Below are 20,595 nucleotides of genomic sequence, written 5' to 3'. Positions count from 1 at the left end.
CATGTGAATATTCCCATGTCGCGGTTACTCGGAGCCACGTAACCAGAGTAATCTATATCCATGTGATTCACATCACAGTCAATAACCCACGATGTCAAAGAACAAAAGTGTTGGATCCACTTTTGACAGGTTACCATGTGCCACATTGACCCGTGACACTCTGTTCATCAGAGACCTGTCTAACTTGACAATAAACATTGACAGATTTGTGATAGTCGGTAAGATACATGACAGCTGCGCAGCATCACTTCACGCGCTGTCATCGGATGTTCCAGAACATTCCTTCTAAGAATAGCCACTGAAGAGTCTATAAAGACGAAAGGGCTGGCCGTTTGTACCCCCAAACAGCCCTCTGGCCTTCTTTCTATTTCAAACTCACAGTTTAAACTAGTCGCTCGCACCTCGCTTCGCTCGGTGCTCGCTCCCCCCCTAAACCCTAAACCCTAAACCCTAAGCCCTAACCTAACCCCAACCCTAAGCTAACTAAGTCTAACCTTAGTAGGAAGTAAGGTAGGCGTGTGAATTTCCGAACGGATGTGATTGTGAAGGGCCGGATCTAATTTAGTACATGGGAAAAGTTACTTAGTACTTCGGGAAAAGTTCCTTAGTACCGTGGAAACATTTTTGATGGACCGGATCATGAACTGTCCAATTAAGATTCACAACAATCAATCAATTGATTGTTAGGTAAGGACCCAGGTAAGCTATTTATACTCTAGACATGTGAATATTCCCATGTCGCGGTTACTCGGAGCCACGTAACCAGAGTACTCTATATCCATGTGATTCACATCACAGTCAATAACCCACGATGTCAAAGAACAAAAGTGTTGGATCCATTTTTGACAGGTTACCATGTGCCACATTGACCCGTGACACTCTGTTCATCAGAAACCTGTCTAACTTGACAATAAACATTGACAGATTTGTGATAGTCGGTAAGATACATGACAGCTGCGCAGCATCACTTCACGCGCTGTCATCGGATGTCTAGAACATTCCTTCTAAGAATAGCCACTGAAGAGTCTATAAAGACGAAAGGGCTGGTTGTTGGGATCCCCCAACAGCCCTCTGGCTTCTTTCCATTTTAACTCCCAGTTTAAACTAGTCGCTCGCACCTCGCTTCGCTCGGTGCTCGCTCCCCCCCTAAACCCAACGACTTTGCTATCACCCATCAGCCACTATGTCATCCCAATACTCTGCTGCTTTCTCTCGTGCCATGTCCCCCACCCTGGACGCACTCACCCAGGCCGTCGTCAACAACACCGTCTTCGGCGTCAACGATGAAGCAGGCCGCCATAACGCTCTGATCGACGAGCTGGCCACTGTGGTCATCAAAAAAATAGCTGAGTGCCGCTCCGTTGACCAAGTCATAGACTGCGTCTTTTTTGACTATCGTGCTGCCCTCAGGGAGTTTCTTCTCAACCTCGCATCGTGGTGCGATAAGAGAGAAACAGTCAAGGCTAGCCTCGAGCGCCTTGAATCTGCCGTTAGCGCAGGCAACACGCCCAATCGCCTTAAGGTGAAGGCGCCCGAGTTCCAACTCACGAAGGAATTCGCGGATGCCGGGTCAGCGGAGGCTCTTCGAGTCTCCACTACGTTCTCTACCACTCGTGACGTCTTCCAAAAGGCGATTAACGACGGCGCCATTCAGGCGAAAAAGGATGAGCTGGCCTTTTGGGATGATAAATGCGCACTGAACTCTTGCTACGAAGCTGCTGCCCTCATCGTTAAGGCAACTTACGATGATCGCAAATCCAGCTACAAGCTCCCTGTTTTCTCTACAGACAACAAGGGAGTCCGACGTATAGCAGAGTGGGTAGTGTCTCCGCAAAAGAAAGCCGAATGCAGTGCGCTGCAAACTATACTGCCGGCGATCTTTTCTCATATCAAACAAATTGTCAACATGCGCCACCGCGCCTTGGCAATTAAGATTGAGAAAAAGCGGACGACTGCGGCAACAGCCGATGTCGAGATGGCCGACGCGACCAAACCAGGTCCGTCGATTCAATCCCTTATTGATAAGGGCTTGAATGCACGTCTCAAAAAGCTCAACCTTGGATCTGTGGGCAAGAAGGCAAGTTTTCGTAACCCTTCACCCATAATTCTGGACACTAATTATTACTCTAATTACCCAGACTTTGTCTGGCCAGAATTCGTCCAAGGCTCCTCAACCTCAGGCCAGGAAAGCTGGCCCTTCGAAACCCAAGTCGTCGTCGATGCCTTCGCAGAGGAAGCCCCAAACCAAGGCTTCCAACAAGGTCGACAACAAGAAGAAAGGGAAGGGGAGAGCTCCCGTCAAGAACAACGATCCAAAGGGAAAGGGAAAGGCAAGAGCCTAGACGCGCGGTCTACTGTAGCATCATTTACGTCGGTGAGACCCGCCTTCCCCAACTCTATTCCTGACGATATACTCACCATGACTAAAACAGACGCGGTTTCTTTCGTACACTTACATACTCCAATTTCATTCTTGTTGGCTGGCCAGTATCGTAGTAGTGTACATTGTAGTCCTGGTGTTTCTGTCCCTGTTGATGTAGCAAACGATCTCTCTCTCGGACTAAATTATATGTTTTTCACACTGCCTTCTAAAAGTCTGATCATGCAAGCATGGAATGATTTTCAACGAAGAATAAGATGGCGTATCTATTTTTTGTTTAAGGAAGGCATGAATAAACCTTTTGATCCAGATTATGGAGTAAGCTCTAAGAAAAAAGAAAAACCTCCTGTATTACCGCAATATATGGAACTTGGCCTTTCGATGGGACGTCGGTACGTGCAACGCACGATCGCAAGTATCCCGGAAGAAGCCCTCACGGAGATGCGAAAGCACGCGTTCTCTCCTAAAAGGGACAAGATCCGTAAGTTTCTTATCGATAACAACTATGTTATTACGATGACAGATAAGAATCTTGGCCTCGCGGTGTCTGAACGCGACTGGATAATAAGGAATGAGCTCAATCTTCTTGAAGATGAACGCAACTACGAAGAGTTAGAATTCGAAGTTGCTCAAGAAGTTATGAAGAGCAAAATGATTCAGATGCAAACGCTCGCACGTACTGTCGAAGATGAACATCTGTTTCTATTTGAACTTGGGTTGTCTCGATTTTTTCTATCAAATATACCGGAAGACGGATCATCGTTCAAGTATCCTCAATTTCATGGTATACCTAAAATCCATAAAAAACCTACTGGATTTAGGCCCATAATTCCGTGTCACTCTGTAGTATTTAATCCTGCAGCCAAGTTCGTATCAAAAGAGCTTAAGCCGATTATTAAATCGACTCCTTCAATCATACACGGAACGAAGGATCTCTTTACGAGATTAAGCCAATTGCGTATAGACTCCAATAGACAATGGTATTTTGTCACTGGAGATGTAGTTGCTTTCTATCCCAATATTCCGTTGGACTCGTGCATCGAAATCGTTTGTAGTATGTACGAGGAATGGTTACTCAACGCTTCGGAAGAAAACACTGCATTAGCCCATATTAATCCAAATTCGTTAGAAAATAACTTGGTTAAATTGGGCATCTTTAAACGTGCTATCGAGATTGGCAATACGCAATTGATAACACAACATGGGTCTAGATATTTTAGACAAAAAAATGGCCTCGCAATGGGCGTCGCGGATTCTCCGGACCTTGCTAACCTCTTTGGAGCCCATTTTGAAATAAAGTCAAAAATCTTGGACCACCCAAACGTGGCCTTCTATGGAAGGTACATCGACGATTGTTTCGCAATTGTTTACACCGAGTCCGAAGCACTTGCACTTAATCTTATTAAAGAAACAATAAAGTTCGATGGTTGTGTTATCGAATGGGCTGTTTCCTCGTCGGGATGTCAATTTCTCGATGCTTTCATATTCAAGGAGTCTGGAAAACTTCATTGGAAGCCTTTTGTCAAGACAGGAAACAACCGAGAACGAGTTCCATGGGTATCACATCATCCTTTGGACGTCAAACGTGGCGTCTACATTGGAGAGTTATCCAGGTTAGCCGTGCTATGTAGTACCAAGGAAATCTACATCGGAGCAATTAGAGACCTTAACGCTCTCTATTTGATGCGCGGTTATCCCGAAAACCTAGTCATATCTTGGTGTAAGAAGAATATACAAGAACGTTGGGAAAAGCGATTCGCTTTACGAGTCGCAGAGCACGACGAATCCATTCTTGTACTTAAAACCAGATTTGATCAGGTATGGAATTGGTTTTCAGCTGCTGAACTTGGAAAAACTGTTACCGAGTACTGGTCGGCATGGTATGAACATGCCGAGAAAGGTTTGTATAGTGCAGACTCGTCCAGACCCCTTATCAAACCAGATCCAAATTACGTTCACGACCTCGATGATGTTCGCCCGGAGCTGTTCACACAGATCCTCGTGGACGGAGAAACTGAGTTCGTACCGGATTTGAGGAAGATAGGACTACTCGGAAGTCGTTGGATAGTATCGCGAAAACGCAATACTAATCTTTTCGACCTTGCAAATGTGTGGAAGAAAACAGTCTTTCGTAAACTGGATGAAGACATCGCTGAAAAAGGTGGTGTTGTTCCCGAAACTCAAAACGTTAATGAAACTTATCATTCTGCTTTAGTTGAAGCTGCTGAGCAGATAAGTATCGAAAGTGATAACGAGATAATACTTCATAGACGTTCAATCTCACAAGAGAGGGAACATCCAGAATTCGGCAGAATATCCAAATCTTACAACCGATGAAAAGAATACTAGCGCTTAAGGCGTAAAGCATTAGAAAAAAACCCTAACCGTAAGTATTCCTTGCTATAAAGTAACAAACATCTACTTACAAGCAACACATTGGATTGAATAGCTAAACCTAAACCTAAACCCTAAACCCTAAACCCTAAGCCCTAACCTAACCCCAACCCTAAGCTAACTAAGTCTAACCTTAGTAGGAAGTAAGGTAGGCGTGTGAATTTCCGAACGGATGTGATTGTGAAGGGCCGGATCTAATTTAGTACATGGGAAAAGTTACTTAGTACTTCGGGAAAAGTTCCTTAGTACCGTGGAAACATTTTTGATGGACCGGATCATGAACTGTCCAATTAAGATTCACAACAATCAATCAATTGATTGTTAGGTAAGGACCCAGGTAAGCTATTTATACTCTAGACATGTGAATATTCCCATGTCGCGGTTACTCGGAGCCACGTAACCAGAGTACTCTATATCCATGTGATTCACATCACAGTCAATAACCCACGATGTCAAAGAACAAAAGTGTTGGATCCATTTTTGACAGGTTACCATGTGCCACATTGACCCGTGACACTCTGTTCATCAGAAACCTGTCTAACTTGACAATAAACATTGACAGATTTGTGATAGTCGGTAAGATACATGACAGCTGCGCAGCATCACTTCACGCGCTGTCATCGGATGTCTAGAACATTCCTTCTAAGAATAGCCACTGAAGAGTCTATAAAGACGAAAGGGCTGGTTGTTGGGATCCCCCAACAGCCCTCTGGCTTCTTTCCATTTTAACTCCCAGTTTAAACTAGTCGCTCGCACCTCGCTTCGCTCGGTGCTCGCTCCCCCCCTAAACCCTAAACCCTAAACCCTAGATCAGCTGCTATGCCTTCTTTACAAGGAGTCACTTGTTCCAAGATTATAGTCAGATAACAAATGGTGTCGGGACATGCTTGAAGGATCGAGGATACGTGTGAGATGTAAAGTCCAATGGGTAGCGAATTCGACATTTGATTGCGAATGTCTCCATAGTGTAATGTTAGATATTTGAGTGCTTTAAGCTGGCTGAGATCGACGTTTGGCGGAGACAACAGGATTTTAGCCAGATCTGGATAATCCGATGCAATGAGCCTAACATTATAATCCGAACGACGCAACCTTACCGTCTGAATCCCGGTATACAACTATCAACCTTACTACATAATCATGAGTAGATTTTGGTAGAACAGTTTGATTTTCAGTCTATATTCCGTATGCTATGATCCAATCTATCCGTTTCAAGTATAGTAAATACGGGGGACAACGCAAAGAGACAAATGTGCTTGATCGTTTGGCCTGAAATCCTGCTGGCTCGAAGTTGATCAACTCTACCGGTACAGGCACGTCCCTTTAATTATCAAATGGATCACAAGACTTTCCCTTTGGTAATCGAGGATGTACATAGACACGCACCTTTGCCCGTAGAGAATGTCCACAGGGGTGTTCCTTGCGAAAGGTAGGAGCAGAAAGCGTGTGAAATTGACTATGCGAGCATATAACCAAGCCACGCCAAACGTTTTCGGAGTGTTCCGAAATCGAGTCGTTCGCAATGGCTAAATTAGCACACAGGCACGATTCGACTCTCTTTCCACCCTTTGTCACTCTCTGTCCGTCCATGTATCGTAGACCTCCATACTTTGTATAATTTATGAGTATACATTGTATCCAGACAACGGAGGCATTGACAGTGCGCTCCCTGGTAGTATTCAATTAATTGTCGATACCACGACATCAGTTACGCAAACGCTTCGTTAACCAAGGTGGTGGGTGGTGGGCAAATTTTCTCGTCCGGGGTATTCGATGTTCTTGGTGGATCTGAAATAAACGGTCAACAAGGTACGATCGACTCTTCTAAACTATACGTGTCGTAGCCCTAATCCAGAATTGCTTGGCCTTATGCGTTTTCATGCAACCACGTTGAAAGAGATAGATGCGGCCGTTGAAGACTTTTGCGCTGCCGCGCTGGGCACGGGCACGAGTTCGACTTGTCTCTTCCCTTCGTCAATAGAATCATAGAAAGGTGCCAAAATATTAAATTTTATTCCTAGGGAATGTACTAAACTATTAGGACAAAATTACCGGTGTAAATTGAAGTACCAAAGTATTGAAGAAAGGAAGGCAGTTAAAGTCGACAAATGATACCATAGATTATAGTTGAAATTATTGAAAGGTGGATATCTGTATGTCTGAAGTCAAGTCACGGATCACATTTTCAGCTAAGGTGCTAGATGGGACCGAATCGTCAAAGCCTGTAGCATATCCAAAGCCTGATTCTTGGTTACCAAAGACGGACATGCAAGTCTCGATCGACATGGATACGTCCGGTTCCGTATACAGAGCTGACGGAATGTTGAAAGTGCCATCGAGTTGATGATTATTGTAGGACCCAAAAAAGTTATCCGAGTACTGTTTCCAACTCATAAGAATGCCTTGTGCATACGCCATAAGTAGATGCACACTTACATAGTTCGACAGGGCGTTAGTTGACCACATATCATTGGCAGCACTGTTGTGACCATCCAAATTGAACGCAAAACCCGCGTGGTCCCATTGACCAGGTATATTAGCAACTGGAATTGGATATTGACTGTATTCGTCCTGATCCTCGGCTTGACAGATGATATTTTCAAAAGAAACTTGTTGATGAGGATCCGAGTTGACGTCGTGCAGTAGGGGGTCAAGCACGAAGTAGGGTAAATGAAGGAGGCCCTCTCGGTATTCTTCCTGTTGGCTGCTCGCTTGGAAAGGTGGTAGAGATTGACTGGGACGTTCGGTGGGAGATTCGGAAACCAATGGATCCTCGTATACTGGCTGTTCATCTACTATGCTGTGATGATACGTGAGTCCAGGAGTGTAGGATTCCGCCATCTGCCAAAGACATTTATCTTCTTCTACACCGTCGTGGAATGCGTGTCGAAATGCAAAGGAACCATGGTTGTTACTTTGCTTGCTACGAGCAGCTTTGGGTTTAATCAAAGACTTTTTCGTATACCTGACCTGAGGATTGTTGGCCCAGTATTCAAGTTTCTCTTGAGCTGATTTTTTCTTCCAGTACGCCCTTTTATCCTCCCCCAATCGGCTCCAGATTTTTCCGATGAGAGCAGACTGACTGCAATGGTTAATCCCTTCCAATTTGAGCATCCAACCTTGTCGTAAGAAATCGTCCCGGAAGAGGATGAATGGGTTACTGGGGCGAGGAATGTTGCACTCGAGGTTTCCGCTATTGTTTAGCTTTTTCCTTCGAGGACGTTTGGAGCGGTTTGAAGAAGAAGAGACCGGAGTATTCACGGGTTCGAGCGCTGGTGTCAGATCCATAATGTGGAACGAGGGACCCTGTCCAACGATTTGGTAAGTAGGCGCTTAATACAGCATCAGAAACATACCAAATATTCAATACGATCGATGTGTCAATTTTAGATAGTATTTCTGTAACGGAGTATCCCTAATAGACATTATATCATAATTGAGTATTGAGTATCTCTGTATCATGAATTGCACTTACCGGGCGTCGATATAGGTCGTGAGATGATCTAGATACAAAATGCGTAAATAGAGTATCATGGAAAAAGAGACGTACGACCTAGACTTACCAGGCAATAATGTAGGCAGTTGTTTAGGAAGATGGTAAATATTTTTGAGTCTTATTTAACAGCCAAATGGAAGAGCAGGTCAAGCGCCTGACAAATGAGGCGCTGAAGTGTAAACTGTGTATAACTACAGAACAACTAATTTCTATTATAGGTCATATTATTTGGTGATCATGAGCCAAGTGGAAAGCAAGTGAAACAAGGCACAAAATGTGAACATCAAAGTCAATGGTTGCCTGCAGAGTACAAGGCAGTAGTGGTTGGTGTGATAAGTTTGAAAGGGATCGTTTTTCCACACAGGTCTCCGTTATAGTTCTTAAAATAGAGGACTCCACAGGCGCGCGGGCGCACCCGCACTTGTATTAATTTTTCACTCGACTACCTCTCCCATATATAGACTAGAGCGTAGAGGTGCGTCAAGGGCGTCTATGTGGTTGAGGCCTATATTAATCCCGAAAGTGTACAACACGGCTGCAATATAATGAGAACTTGGGTTTTTCGAACGTCTTCTTTCACAACAATAACAGCAAACGCTGAACGCCCATGGGGACGCGGAACAGGAACGATGAATGACATGCTTGCCGATAGATATTTTCGAGGTTGCAGAACGCTTCCTAGCGGCTCAGAATGTATAGTAGTGGCTAACTATCTAGGCATGTAGTTGACCGTTGTACTGAGTTTTTCCATTTCAGTCAATCATCTCGACATCCGTTTGAACGTGAGATCTAGTGCTTGCTGGTTGAGTGCTGGATCTTGGCGCAGATAACGCAAACATCAAATCTTGATTCTGTAATTACTGCATCCCCGAAAGGTCGTTTTGTTGCATTCGACAGGCACAAGTAAACCTCCCGATCATCTTTCCTTCTCGCTCCCGAGCGTCTACTATCCCTTGTCCTCACCCAAAACTTGGGATGGACCATCGACTTACACTTACTCTGTTAGTCTCGTCTATTTTTTGATACCTGGAATGGAACAACCTTTGAATTCCTTTTTGTAGAGCATTCAATGTTATTCTGAACCAAAGCGCTACACATTCAACAGCATTTTTACTATATAATAGATTCCCTCGGCGCTCGTACATTCACTCCACGCCTGTTTTCTCCATGATGAGGTCGTCAAACGAAGGGAACAGGGAGGAAGTTGCTGCCCATGGAACTGGAGCAGCCCAAGTATGTTTGCTTACCGAAATTGCCTCATTTTACCATCGATAATCAAGACAATAGGTTGTTAATACCCCTGGAGCCGATGTACAGCAACGTCAATATGGTACACTTGAGCTGATGACTCCAGTGAGCATGCATTTTGATACTTTTGAATATTCTGATGTAATATACAGATTGAGAACTCAATGTTTGAATCCATAGCTGTTGAAGGCCAAGCACCGCAGGCGACATCTCGCCATGTTGTGAGTACTATCTTTACTACTACCTTGCTCATGTTTGAATTTGATCACCGCAGAGTGATCGTCCCCGGTCTACCTTTCGACAAAGTGCTGTGAGTTGTATTGTTCCTTTATAAATAAATCTCTTTGTACTCAAAGCCTGCTATAAGAGTGACGGGCCATCCAGGGGTCGCCGTAATGCTTACGAGCCATATCCTACTGATTGCAAGGGTAGAAATGTACGTTTAGTTTGATTTATGATGCGAACCCCATTGGTAATATAGTTGCGTCCAGAGTTTTTGTACGATCAACCGAATGAGGAGCGCAAACTCTTTTTCCAACCCAGAATCAAGAGACACGAGGGATGGACAGAAAAGAGGTTGTCACGTAGGTTCTGTTTTGTACGCTATGTAGCGCAATGATTGCTAACAACCTATCATCAAGAATGGGGCTAAGGGAAAGAATAGAACACTTAGGCGGGATTACGCTTTTTCTGTACGTTCCGCGGGATCATACCCTCAGTAGTAACACTATTGACTCACTCGAATAACAGGCCGCGGAAGACGACAATCATTATTCGCCTCGGTATAACACGCAAAGAGTCATCGGACAGTCTCAGACCATCGAAAGAGAGCTGATGGATGCACGGCGTGAGCTGCAAAATCATAAGGCTTGGCATGCGACTTTGTCGCGTAAGTATGAGATGATTGTGATGGAGCACCAGCAAGAAATGGAATCCGCCCATGCTCTGCGCCGCAAGATTGACAGCCTGACTGCCGAGTTGGACGCTTTAAGGAGAGATTAGATGCAGATGTATGATTGAAAAAGCCGACGGGATGATCAGATGTTACGAACGGTTGTAGTGTAATACGGTGTTCATTTTCCAGTTACCTACAAGTCTCATTCATGAAGCGTAAGTTGCCTCACAGCATGAAGAGCAATAGACAGATTAGACGTGTGCTATTTCCCCTATTAAACACACAGTTATTGGTACCTACCTGAAGATTAAATGCCTTCAGTCCGAGTACTGAAAATATTAGGTTTGATTGTGGCTCCTGTCCTCGGACAACACAGAGGTAACCACTGAGTCCATGCCTTTTTACGCACTGCTTGCATACCAGTACTTCGAGAACATATGGGCAGTGTAACCATCCAAAATCAAACCCGTTAGAAAAGTGTCAAACACACCCCACAGGGCAGGAGCAGAAAGCGTGCAAAATTGACTACATGAGCATTATAACCGGGCCACGCCAAACAATTTCGGAGTGTTCCGAAATCGAGTCGTTCGCAGTGGCTAAATCAGCACACAGGCACGCCATTGGCCCTCTTTTTGCACAGGCTGCTAGTCTTGTTGACCTCGTTGTACCTTGCACAGTATGATATCTCCTCAAAGGTAACCCAAACATTGTATCCTTAAACAGCAATCAGAATGGCCCCGTATTTACTACCTTCCGGCTTATGCAACTACACTCTTGCGGAGCTCACGTATAACATTTGGTTGATACATCGTTTTCTCCACTTTCGGAAGGTAGATGAGATTGCCAGCGTGCCTGACCCGGCACTTTTCGGTTTAAATATATTTTTGCGGTATGATCCTCGTGTACGTTATGCTCCTCGAAATATTGGAAAGTTGATGTATCCTTAAACAGCAATCAAAACAACCCTCAGGGATTTCTATCTTCACCCGTTATGCGGCTACATTATTCTCTTGTTAATATTTCCCCTTTCATGGCTGCCGCGCTTCAATGATCGCCTTGTTTTCGGATGTCAAACGGCGTCCCTTGTACTCGAATTGAATTTGATCAAAGTTGCCTAATCCAATGTCCCACGCATCTTTGTATAAGTTAGCACATCACGAATCCTTCTCCAGGTTCTCCAGACCCTCTATCAACTCAAGCATGTATACCACCGAGTTTCAGCAAATAGAAAAGGAATACGAGTTATACAAGGCCAAACGTCGAAGAGAAAAGTCACTTTTGATCCGCACGGAGAAAGCCCCTGGCGGTTTGCAGGCTGCATCATCTTCCGTGTCTTCTTTTGATGCTTCAAGAGACGGGTTGTCTTCTTCTTCAGTCGGGCTTTCGTCGCTCGCAGTAAGTTGTTAACAGAATCATACTTCCGATGACGGTGACAAAGTATCATGAACAGGATCGCCAGGAGCTTGACCAAATCAAAGCAGAACTAAGGGAAGCTACAAAGGTGCGTCTTGAAACTAGCGTAAATAACATTTTTAACATGAGGGCGATTCGAAAATTACAGGAAAATCTGAAGATGCGGGAATCTCTGGAGGAAGTACAGCGAACCAAGGATAACTTTCAATTCGAGATAGTGGAAGTGAGTAGCAACACCTGCTAATGATATGGTAATATCAATTGTTTCTTCCAGAAACACCGCGCCCTAATGCGTGCACAAGACGTATGTTTTTACTTATATTTGTGAAGATAGGGCTGATATGATTGTTTAGGATATCCGTCTGCTAAACGATACTCTTCATAAGCTTCAAGCCGAAGCTATCCGTTGTCAATCTGAACACAAGCGAATCCTACAGGTAAGGGTATTGGGCTTGAAACTTATATACCATGGTATCTGACCTTAGTAATCAGATTGAGCATGTGCTTCAAGCCTACGCTCATTGTAGCGTTTGCTCTAACTTCGTTAGGGAACCTGTAATGTATGTCCCTTTATGCACTACGTTCAGCGATACAAACCTCACTTTGGTTCAAGCTTTGGCTGCGGCCATATCTTTTGCAAGGATTGCGCGGATAGAAAAGTGGAGCAAATACATCAATATCCAAAAGATGGGATTCCTACATGTCGTAGCTGTCAGTTGGGAACGACCGGCAGCTTACCATCTCTGAAAGACATTTTGAATCTAGTATTGCCAAGGGACTGAGTGGTAGAAGTATAATCTGAATTTATCATTTTATGTCCAAATTGACGAATGTGAAAATTTCGTGCATAAATCAGCAAGGGGCATACATAATTTGCCTTGCAGGGTAAGCGAGGGAAGCGAGGGAAGTGCAGGGGGCGTATAGGAGACGTGTGCGGAAGTATTTATTAAATATTGTCAAAAACATCAGTTTTTTGGAGTGTTTGATCTGTGCCCATCAGCGAGGATTCAAGAGAAGCTCTAGGTACTCAATTAGCTGATCTGTTCTGCCTTGTGTTCAAATGAAAGATCGGAATTTGAGGACATTCCACCGCCGTAAATCATGGACTCTACCAGTGAGCCACATAGCCTATGGGATGGAGATTTCTATATTGCCAACATGCGTTTCCACACTATTTGAACGTTATATTACTTCGCACAAATGTGATCTCTGCTGCTTTCCTTAAGAAAAATCCTCCAAAAGTGTGTCAAATATGGATCACAGTGTAGTTGAACAGAAAAGCATCACTTCAGATTGATTATAGGTGCGGTCGCTCGAAAAAAATTAGGGGTGTTCCGAATATTCCGTAACCTGGTTCTAGCAATAGAGACAGCTAGCTATTTTCAATCATTGGAATCTAACTTGCAAAGGTGCCACAACATCCACGCAATGTCATGATGTTGATCTGGTTTAATCATCCTTTGCTATAAGTTGACTTGTATCCGGAGGAGATAGGGAAGAGTGTGTATTTTCTAGCACTGTTTTTGATTTGTTTTAAATACTAAAGTTATGTAGTATGTTTTATGATCTGATTCAAACTTGAAGTCAGTCAGAAGTCCCTCCAGATAGGCCCAGTCGCGTTGATAACAAAGTCGGGAGCGCTGTCAAGTTTTCGGACATCTGTCCAATCTTGGCGGCGACCGCGAGTAGGGCTTGAGCAACATCGGGATCTGACGATGAAGTTTGAGGCCGGGAAACTTCTGGAGGAATATCATCAGAGTAGTCCTCGTCAATATCATCTAGACGTGAATGTGAAGGCGTAGCGGGTTCTGCGCGATCTACGGATGCTGCTCTTCGGGAAGATCGGGAAGACGCTGCTCCTCTTCCTTTGCCGTAAGTCCTGGGCGGTGGAACGGGGGGGGTGCGATCACGTCCAAAATGAGATGTGTCAATCTTAGCAGATTTTGAGGATGATGAAGATGGCGTCATATAATTGGATGTCCCTTGGCCACCTACTCGTGATGAAGAGGCGTATTGCGAAACATGGTCCTCCACCTCCTCAACGGATCCAAAACGCACATTTCGAGACTAGTTGCAATTAATTTATATCAAAATATGGCGTTAATTATCGACTTACTGAACTTCCTACACGGTAGTTTGACATTCTCGCTGCTGTTAACTTTTGAGATGGTCAGAAAGGAGAATAATGTCGAGAAGTAAGCAAGATTTTTACCGGAAATGCAGAGGAAAGCATAGATGGGCTTATTTGCCTTTGCTTGCCCCTCGAAGTTCCCGGCTGCACAGTACCAGTGGTCATGTCAGTCATAGTCTGATTTGCTTTGTTGGCCGCGAGAGGTGCCTCTGCCTTCATCCTTTCCATCTCTACTCTCAGGGCCTAAAATTGGAGTTGATAAGTCGAAGCATCAGAAGGTCCGAATTTTATGACTACTCGCCATGACCATTGCCTCTTCCTTTTCAAGATCATCGTCCTTTTCTTCAATTAATTTCCATAACCTGTCGCATTCTTTACGTAGCACCGTTAGCTCGTTGACATCCCCAATCTGCACTTTGCTAGCCAAGCTTGCCTAACATACAACTAAATTCAACGATATCAGATTGAAAGTTAGATTGACTTACTATCTGAGCGCTTTGGTCAGCGAGTTGTAATTCTAACGCAGCCCTAGCCCTATTAAGAGAGGTTATACTCTCGTCCTTCTCCGCGACAGTTTCTCGCAAATTTTCCAGGTCAGTCCTCATAGTCCTAATGTCTTCCTGATATTTCGATGCCTCTAGTTTGTGCTGGTGAGTCAGGGAATTGACTTGGTTGGCGTATACCTCAATTGATTGGAGCTTTTCCTGTTCATTAGTTCGCCTCAAGGTCCTGACTTCTTCTTCCAACTCTCGTATCCCTGACTGCAAGGTACGGTTCTTCTCCTCGAGTTTACCTTTTAGCTCTCTAACGGTCTCGTTGCTTTTCATAAATACCGACCGTTCCGCATCAAATCGTCGCTGTTGTTGGATCATGTCTTGTTGATAGCGATGTCGGCTTGCTCGGAGATCTTCGGCCAGTTTATTACAATCATCTTCTAGTTTTGCCACCTTTTCACGGTGTTCGAACGAAAGACGCTGAATTTCCTGCTCGTGAGCCACTCGAGCTGAGACGATGTCGTTGTCCTTTTCTGCAAGCTGGCTTGCCAGTTCTTCGACCTTCGTTCGATAAGCAGAGAGTTCCATTTGTCGGACTTTCTTCTCCTCGTCATAGAGCCCTTTAAGTTCCAATAACTCCTCCTCTTTCCCGCTAATGATAGCCAGCAAACGGATGTTGGATTGCTGCAGAGACGAAGCGTTTTTATCCAGCTCCGTATTTCGATTCTGTTCCGATTCTAACTGCGTCTGAAGGTCCTCGATTCTGGACACGTAGGACGACTTCATTGACCCTACCTCCTCTAAAAAGAGAACAATTCAGGATATATTCAATGACCATCATATTCGCTTACCAATATCTGCAAGTTGTTTCCGCTCTGCGGCCTCCAGCAAACACCTCAAGTCGTTTAATTCGGCATCTCTAGCTGAGAGCAACGATGATGTATGATTGTCGTTGGAATTATCGAGATGCTCGGCGCCTGCAACTTGTGGCACTCTTGAATCAGTATTTTCTTTAAACTCGAACGATTTTATGGTTTCATTGGCAAGGTCGAGTTCTCTCTGAAGCAGGATACGCTCGGCGTCAAATCCAGAGACAACCTGTCGATGATTCTCCACTAACGAATGGACTTCATCATTGTGCGAGTCTAGCACTAATTGCAGCTTATCTTCATAAGATACTTGCTGCATCAGTATGCCTTCATTTGCGAGTTGTAGAGAATCATTATCTTTCTGCAAGCTTTCGAGCTGTCAGTCGTTCCCAAATTTGTAAGTATACAGGTTAAAAAACTGTCATTCGAATTTGGACCTCACCTGAGACCTGACCTTAGTCAGCTCTATTTCCATGCTCTTGACATATGCTACTTTTTCCTCTTCCAGGAGCTGATTAATCTTCATCAAATCATTGATCTAAATAAATTTCAGTTGATATATAAATGCACCGAACATCTGAACGATTTCTTACCTGCGCCTTAAGCTCAGCGAGCTCTGCTTCCTGATTGCTGATGACTGCCTCCTTCATCTGTAGGAGCTCAGTGGTCTTCGCAAATTCGTGGATCTAAATGAATTTTATCAGACTCTTCAAAATAACAAATGTGTTGACTGATATCGTACATTCGAATTCAGCTCCGCTATCTTTGATTCCATTATATCGATGCTTGTTTTTTTCTCTTCTCCTAGAAGCAAGTTGGCCTTTTCCATTTCGTCAACCTATTGATGGCGTAAACTAACAATTATCTTTACAGCAACACTGATACAAATCTTACCTGAGATCTTAGCCTTTTTAGCTCATCTTCCGTGGAATTGACCTGTGCACTCTTCTCCTAACGCCGGTTAATATGTCATTCAATAATAATATATATATATAATTTTACCTGTAAATTTCTTTCCAGAACGTGAACATTAGAAGGCCTTGGGGCCTCCCCAAGGACATAGACCCCCTTTACATACATCTCTGTTTCGAGATCGTCGTTTACGTTTTCAAGCTGACGATGATGAGTGCCAGTCAATAAAGATTGCGCCGTCGGCGTTAGATCCTACCTTTTCCGTTTCTTGTATCTCTCGCTCCAGTTCCTCGTTTCTCTCGCTCAATTCATGGATCTGTGTTATGAAGACGTGAAGACCTGAAACATTTCTGGGCGCAAGATATACCTTTAATTTTAGCTGTGCCAGCTCTTCCTCGTACGTCGTCTGAGCAGCTTGCAGGCTTTTTACTGCATCCTGCCTTTCTCGCCGAGGGTGCTCCTTAGTTTCTGCCAGTTTTTCAAACTGACGTGTTCCTTGAGAATCAATACGATGTGTTACTCATTATAAAGATGACTCGTACCTGATGCTGTAAGTCTTCACTTGATGAATCCATTTTTGCATCATAGAATGTTTCTTCATCGCCAGTCAGACTAATTTCGTCGTCCGAATGCAAACCCTTCGACTTAAATTCGAGGTAGATAATCAGAAACATGTACAGTTCTAAGAGCTCACTGAATCGGTCACGTACCCCTTTGATTTGATCTATCTGGATCCTCAGAAGCTCTTGTTTAAGCCGCATGTTTTTGTCCGCGAGAACTTGGATCTACATAGATAAAGCGATGAAGTCCCTCAGAGTGTGTATGCTATGTCAGCTCGTTGTATATCTTACCTGTAAATAGTCCCCGTAGCTCGGGGCTACAACGCGGACTTTACTCCTGGTATTGTAGGGCTGAACATTGTAAGGTTGAACCTTTGGTTCAGCATAACCAAGTCATTTTATTATCGCAGAAATGACACTTGTATTTCATTTCCTCACCTCATTGGAACCAGCATCACCATCATTTGAAACGTTCTCGGATTGCGATTCCGTTTCATGATCTCTTCGACGTTTGACCATACGCTATATCATTGTAAGTGGTACCAATCGCACAAGTTAATGAACCTCACGTTATTGCTTTCCATAGCTTGATCTCGAGCCTACGACTCTAGATGTCAGGGTTCGATGTCGTGAAGGCTTGGATAACAACTTACGGGCTGTGGATACATATCCGTGGAGATTGAGGATGGAGGATGTCCAGTAGGTGTTGATGCCCCCGAGCGTGTGTCGGAATCAATTATCGGACTCTGCATATCGTTAAAGGTCGGGTGAAAAGAGATGATTAACCATTTGACTGTATATATATAAATGTTGAAACTCTGGCTCACAGTGAAATTGGTGCTTCGGTATTCTTATTTGGATTTCCTGAATAGGTAATCACTAAGTTAGAACCCGTTTTGATTAATCGTAGGTGGATGAGTGAAATATACATTCTATTCAACCAACCAACCTAGTTTATTCTTGAAACATGCATATCGAGTGGCTAAAGCGGTAATGCGTAAGAACTGTATAAATGGATATGACAGTGACTTGCGTGGTCTAACTAGCCTTTTGGACGGAAGTTGATATTTAACCAATACGTATACTACCTTCTCAGCTTACTAGATGCACAGCCGTTTCAATGTAGAATCCATATCCAGAACGTTTAAGGTGTTCGCCCGACAAATGTACTGCATGCGCAGATTGTAGTATCAACGAATTAGTGGCAACGTTCTCAATATGGCACACCGGGATGATAACATTTCCCTTTTTGAATCAATATGAAGGACCTTGCTAAATGGGATTCCCCAGTGAAGTTTTGGTCATTATTTTGCAGGTAGGGTAGGAAAGCACTTTGTCGCACGCTACCAACGGGCGCTCGGATCAGACTCGCGGTTTCTAGACGATCAGCTTCGGGATTCAATAACCCTGTGGAATTGTTGAGGGGTGGTTTAGACCTCGATTTCTACCGCAATTCTTGTGCGAGTGGGTGTCAGTTGTGAGCGTCAGTTGACGGGATGGATTGGACTCCTTCCAATTTCCAACGAAAGTACTGACCTTCTAATTGACAATTTCATTTATCCAACTCTATCATAATGGAGACAAGCAACTTCGCCAAAGGGATTTGAAATTGGTGCGAAACAGAAAGTACAAACTGGTTAGGCTTTACAAAGACATTCCTTTTCAGTCATGAAATTTGTTTCGGGCGAGATCAAGGAAATTACTATATACACTTAAATGTAAACCTTGCCCGAAGGCTTTCAGACTAGTGTTTAGCCTCGGGTTCGGCCAACCAGTGCTTTCACTTTGATTACAGGTCAGGAGTCAATGGTGCCATCCTCGTCCTCGATTGAAGAAGGGGCGCGGCTGGCAACGACTTGGCGGACTGGTGCAGAGAGGCCCGTACGTCGTCCTCGACGTGTAAGAACAGGCGGGCGAGAAGAAATCACAACCTCGACCTGCATAGTAGGACGAGGCGCGCGCACTAAAGGAGGTGGCTCGAGTTGACGAGCTTGTGTCACGACAGCAGAAGGCGCGGCTGCAGGAACCGGGGCGACGAGACGTTCAGCACCAGCAGGGGGAGCTACCTCTGCAACTGTGTATGGCCTGGGGTCACTAGGCAAAACCTCTTCGATGCCGGCCTGACGTTGTGTAGGACGGAGAGGACGCTCCGCGCGTTGACGTGCTCGAATGTTAATATGAGGCATGGTGGATGGCTCAGCTGGAGCAGTGGGTGGTAACGCTAGAGAAAAAGAGAGATGAGAGATATCAATGAGAATTATTTAGGAAAAACATACTACGTGCGGTTGAAGAAGTCGACCTGGAAGAATTTGATGCCACCATATGGCGAGGGGGCGACTTATTTCGTCGCTCAGAAAAGCGAGATGGTTGGGCCAAGGGTGGAGCCATGGGTGCAATACGGTGTGTTTTCAACCTGGGATAACAATTCGATGCTACCATATAACGACGGGGAGACCTATTTCGACGCGCAGAAAGGCGAGATGGTTGGGCTAAGGGCGGAGCCATAGACGCAATAGGGGGTGTTGGTATAACGGGCTTTACAGGCTGAAGATGACCAGTCGAAGGAACCGCGCGCGATTTTGTGGGCCCAATGCTATGGCCTGTGTTTGAAGTAGGCGGGGGGCTATATACAGACAAAAATGAGAAGAAGGAATTGTAACAAAAATTAGAATTCACGAAGAAGGGGAAACATTGATTCTAGAACGCTTGGCAGCGTGAGGGGTTGGAGAGTTAGATACACTAAGAAAAAGATGAGCATAGAGAAAGTAATGAAGGAAAGAGCTTACAAGGAAGAAGCACTGGCAGGATGATCGATAGCCTTTTGCTTTCTCTCAGACTTTTGTTTTCCTTCGGTAAGCGGGGCAGCCTCATCTTCCGAAGATGATATACTAATAACTGAAATCGAGCGTGTTGGCATAGGTGCTGCGTCAGGAGATTGATCAAATGACAAGTTAGGTGTGGCTATAGCGTTCAGGCTTGGAAATACCAATCGTTCGCGCTCGAAAACGGCAGAACTGTATTGAATCAAAGAGAAAGCGAGTGACATCGACTTTGCGAACGTTATAACCGAGTCACGCCAAACATTTTTGGAGTGTTCCGAAATTGAGTCGTTAGCGATATACCTAAATCAACACAAAGGCACGACTCATCAAGCACAATACGAGTCGGCAATACTGGTGAAGGAATTGGACAAGCTACGAAAGCGTGCCATGACATCTTGCATGGCAACAAACCAGAATGAGGCGTGATAATTTCGGAACATGCTGAAATTTCGACGCAGACTCAATACAAAAGCATCAAGGCTTCATAAAGTCGCCCTTTCAGACAATCAGAGCGCAAGAAGACAAATTCGCTCGCTTTTGGCTTGGAGTTCTACCTTGACTGCCCTTCAGGACGTATTGTATTACGTATTTAGCCAGTGAAGAGCTGGCTCAGTTTATCCATATGTATATTTCATTCACACACGCGAAATCACATCAGGCAATGCATGATCTTTTCACAAACTACAGGAGGTTTTAATTACAAGGGACTGCAGGACTTGACAAAAGGAGCTAACCTTTTACAACCGACAGACAAAATTGATCGACTCAGCCCCAGGCACGTCCCTTTTATTATCATCAAAAAATTGTCCCGTTCGTCATCCAATGCGTACATAGACCAAGGCGCCTTACCCGTAGCACTGATATCGCTTCGTGGTCTCCCAGAAATGGAAACCGAATAACAATGCAAAAAGGGGATCAGAATATCTTTGTGCTAAAAACAACACTGCCCAAAACTAGCGATTTGACTTTCCGGCGAACATC

General features: G+C 44.4%; 4 protein-coding genes across 4 annotated transcripts; 1 reads left to right on the top strand and 3 right to left on the bottom strand.

Annotated features, from left to right (window-relative positions):
• Positions 1 to 6,651: 6,651 nt before the first annotated feature.
• Positions 6,652 to 8,062, bottom strand: JR316_0006569 (uncharacterized protein; the record flags this gene model as incomplete). Its single annotated transcript, XM_047892315.1, has 2 exons — positions 6,652 to 6,791; positions 6,949 to 8,062. 2 exons carry the CDS (start codon positions 8,060 to 8,062, stop codon positions 6,652 to 6,654), a joined length of 1,254 nt encoding a protein of 417 aa, XP_047749664.1.
• A 3,551-nt stretch (positions 8,063 to 11,613) lies between these two features.
• JR316_0006568 (uncharacterized protein) lies at positions 11,614 to 12,171 on the top strand (the record flags this gene model as incomplete). Its single annotated transcript, XM_047892314.1, has 4 exons — positions 11,614 to 11,808; positions 11,864 to 12,049; positions 12,101 to 12,130; positions 12,157 to 12,171. The coding sequence occupies 4 exons, from the start codon at positions 11,614 to 11,616 to the stop codon at positions 12,169 to 12,171; spliced, it is 426 nt and encodes a 141-aa protein (XP_047749663.1).
• A 1,239-nt stretch (positions 12,172 to 13,410) lies between these two features.
• On the bottom strand, positions 13,411 to 17,544 carry JR316_0006567 (uncharacterized protein; the record flags this gene model as incomplete). Its single annotated transcript, XM_047892313.1, has 17 exons — positions 13,411 to 13,893; positions 14,039 to 14,200; positions 14,265 to 14,390; positions 14,443 to 15,251; positions 15,303 to 15,696; positions 15,763 to 15,858; positions 15,914 to 16,006; positions 16,063 to 16,158; positions 16,215 to 16,271; positions 16,323 to 16,433; positions 16,489 to 16,548; positions 16,600 to 16,716; positions 16,775 to 16,876; positions 16,943 to 17,017; positions 17,084 to 17,164; positions 17,231 to 17,314; positions 17,446 to 17,544. 17 exons carry the CDS (start codon positions 17,542 to 17,544, stop codon positions 13,411 to 13,413), a joined length of 3,045 nt encoding a protein of 1,014 aa, XP_047749662.1.
• Positions 17,545 to 18,588: 1,044 nt separating this feature from the next.
• JR316_0006566 (uncharacterized protein) lies at positions 18,589 to 19,709 on the bottom strand (the record flags this gene model as incomplete). Its single annotated transcript, XM_047892312.1, has 3 exons — positions 18,589 to 19,013; positions 19,069 to 19,415; positions 19,579 to 19,709. The coding sequence occupies 3 exons, from the start codon at positions 19,707 to 19,709 to the stop codon at positions 18,589 to 18,591; spliced, it is 903 nt and encodes a 300-aa protein (XP_047749661.1).
• Positions 19,710 to 20,595: the final 886 nt, after the last annotated feature.

Source organism: Psilocybe cubensis, chromosome 5 (assembly GCF_017499595.1).
Source record: "Psilocybe cubensis strain MGC-MH-2018 chromosome 5, whole genome shotgun sequence".
Classification (NCBI taxonomy): Eukaryota; Fungi; Basidiomycota; class Agaricomycetes; order Agaricales; family Agrocybaceae; genus Psilocybe; species Psilocybe cubensis.
The sequence above is the reverse complement of the archived record's forward strand: the minus strand, read 5'-3'. Positions and strand labels throughout refer to the sequence as shown.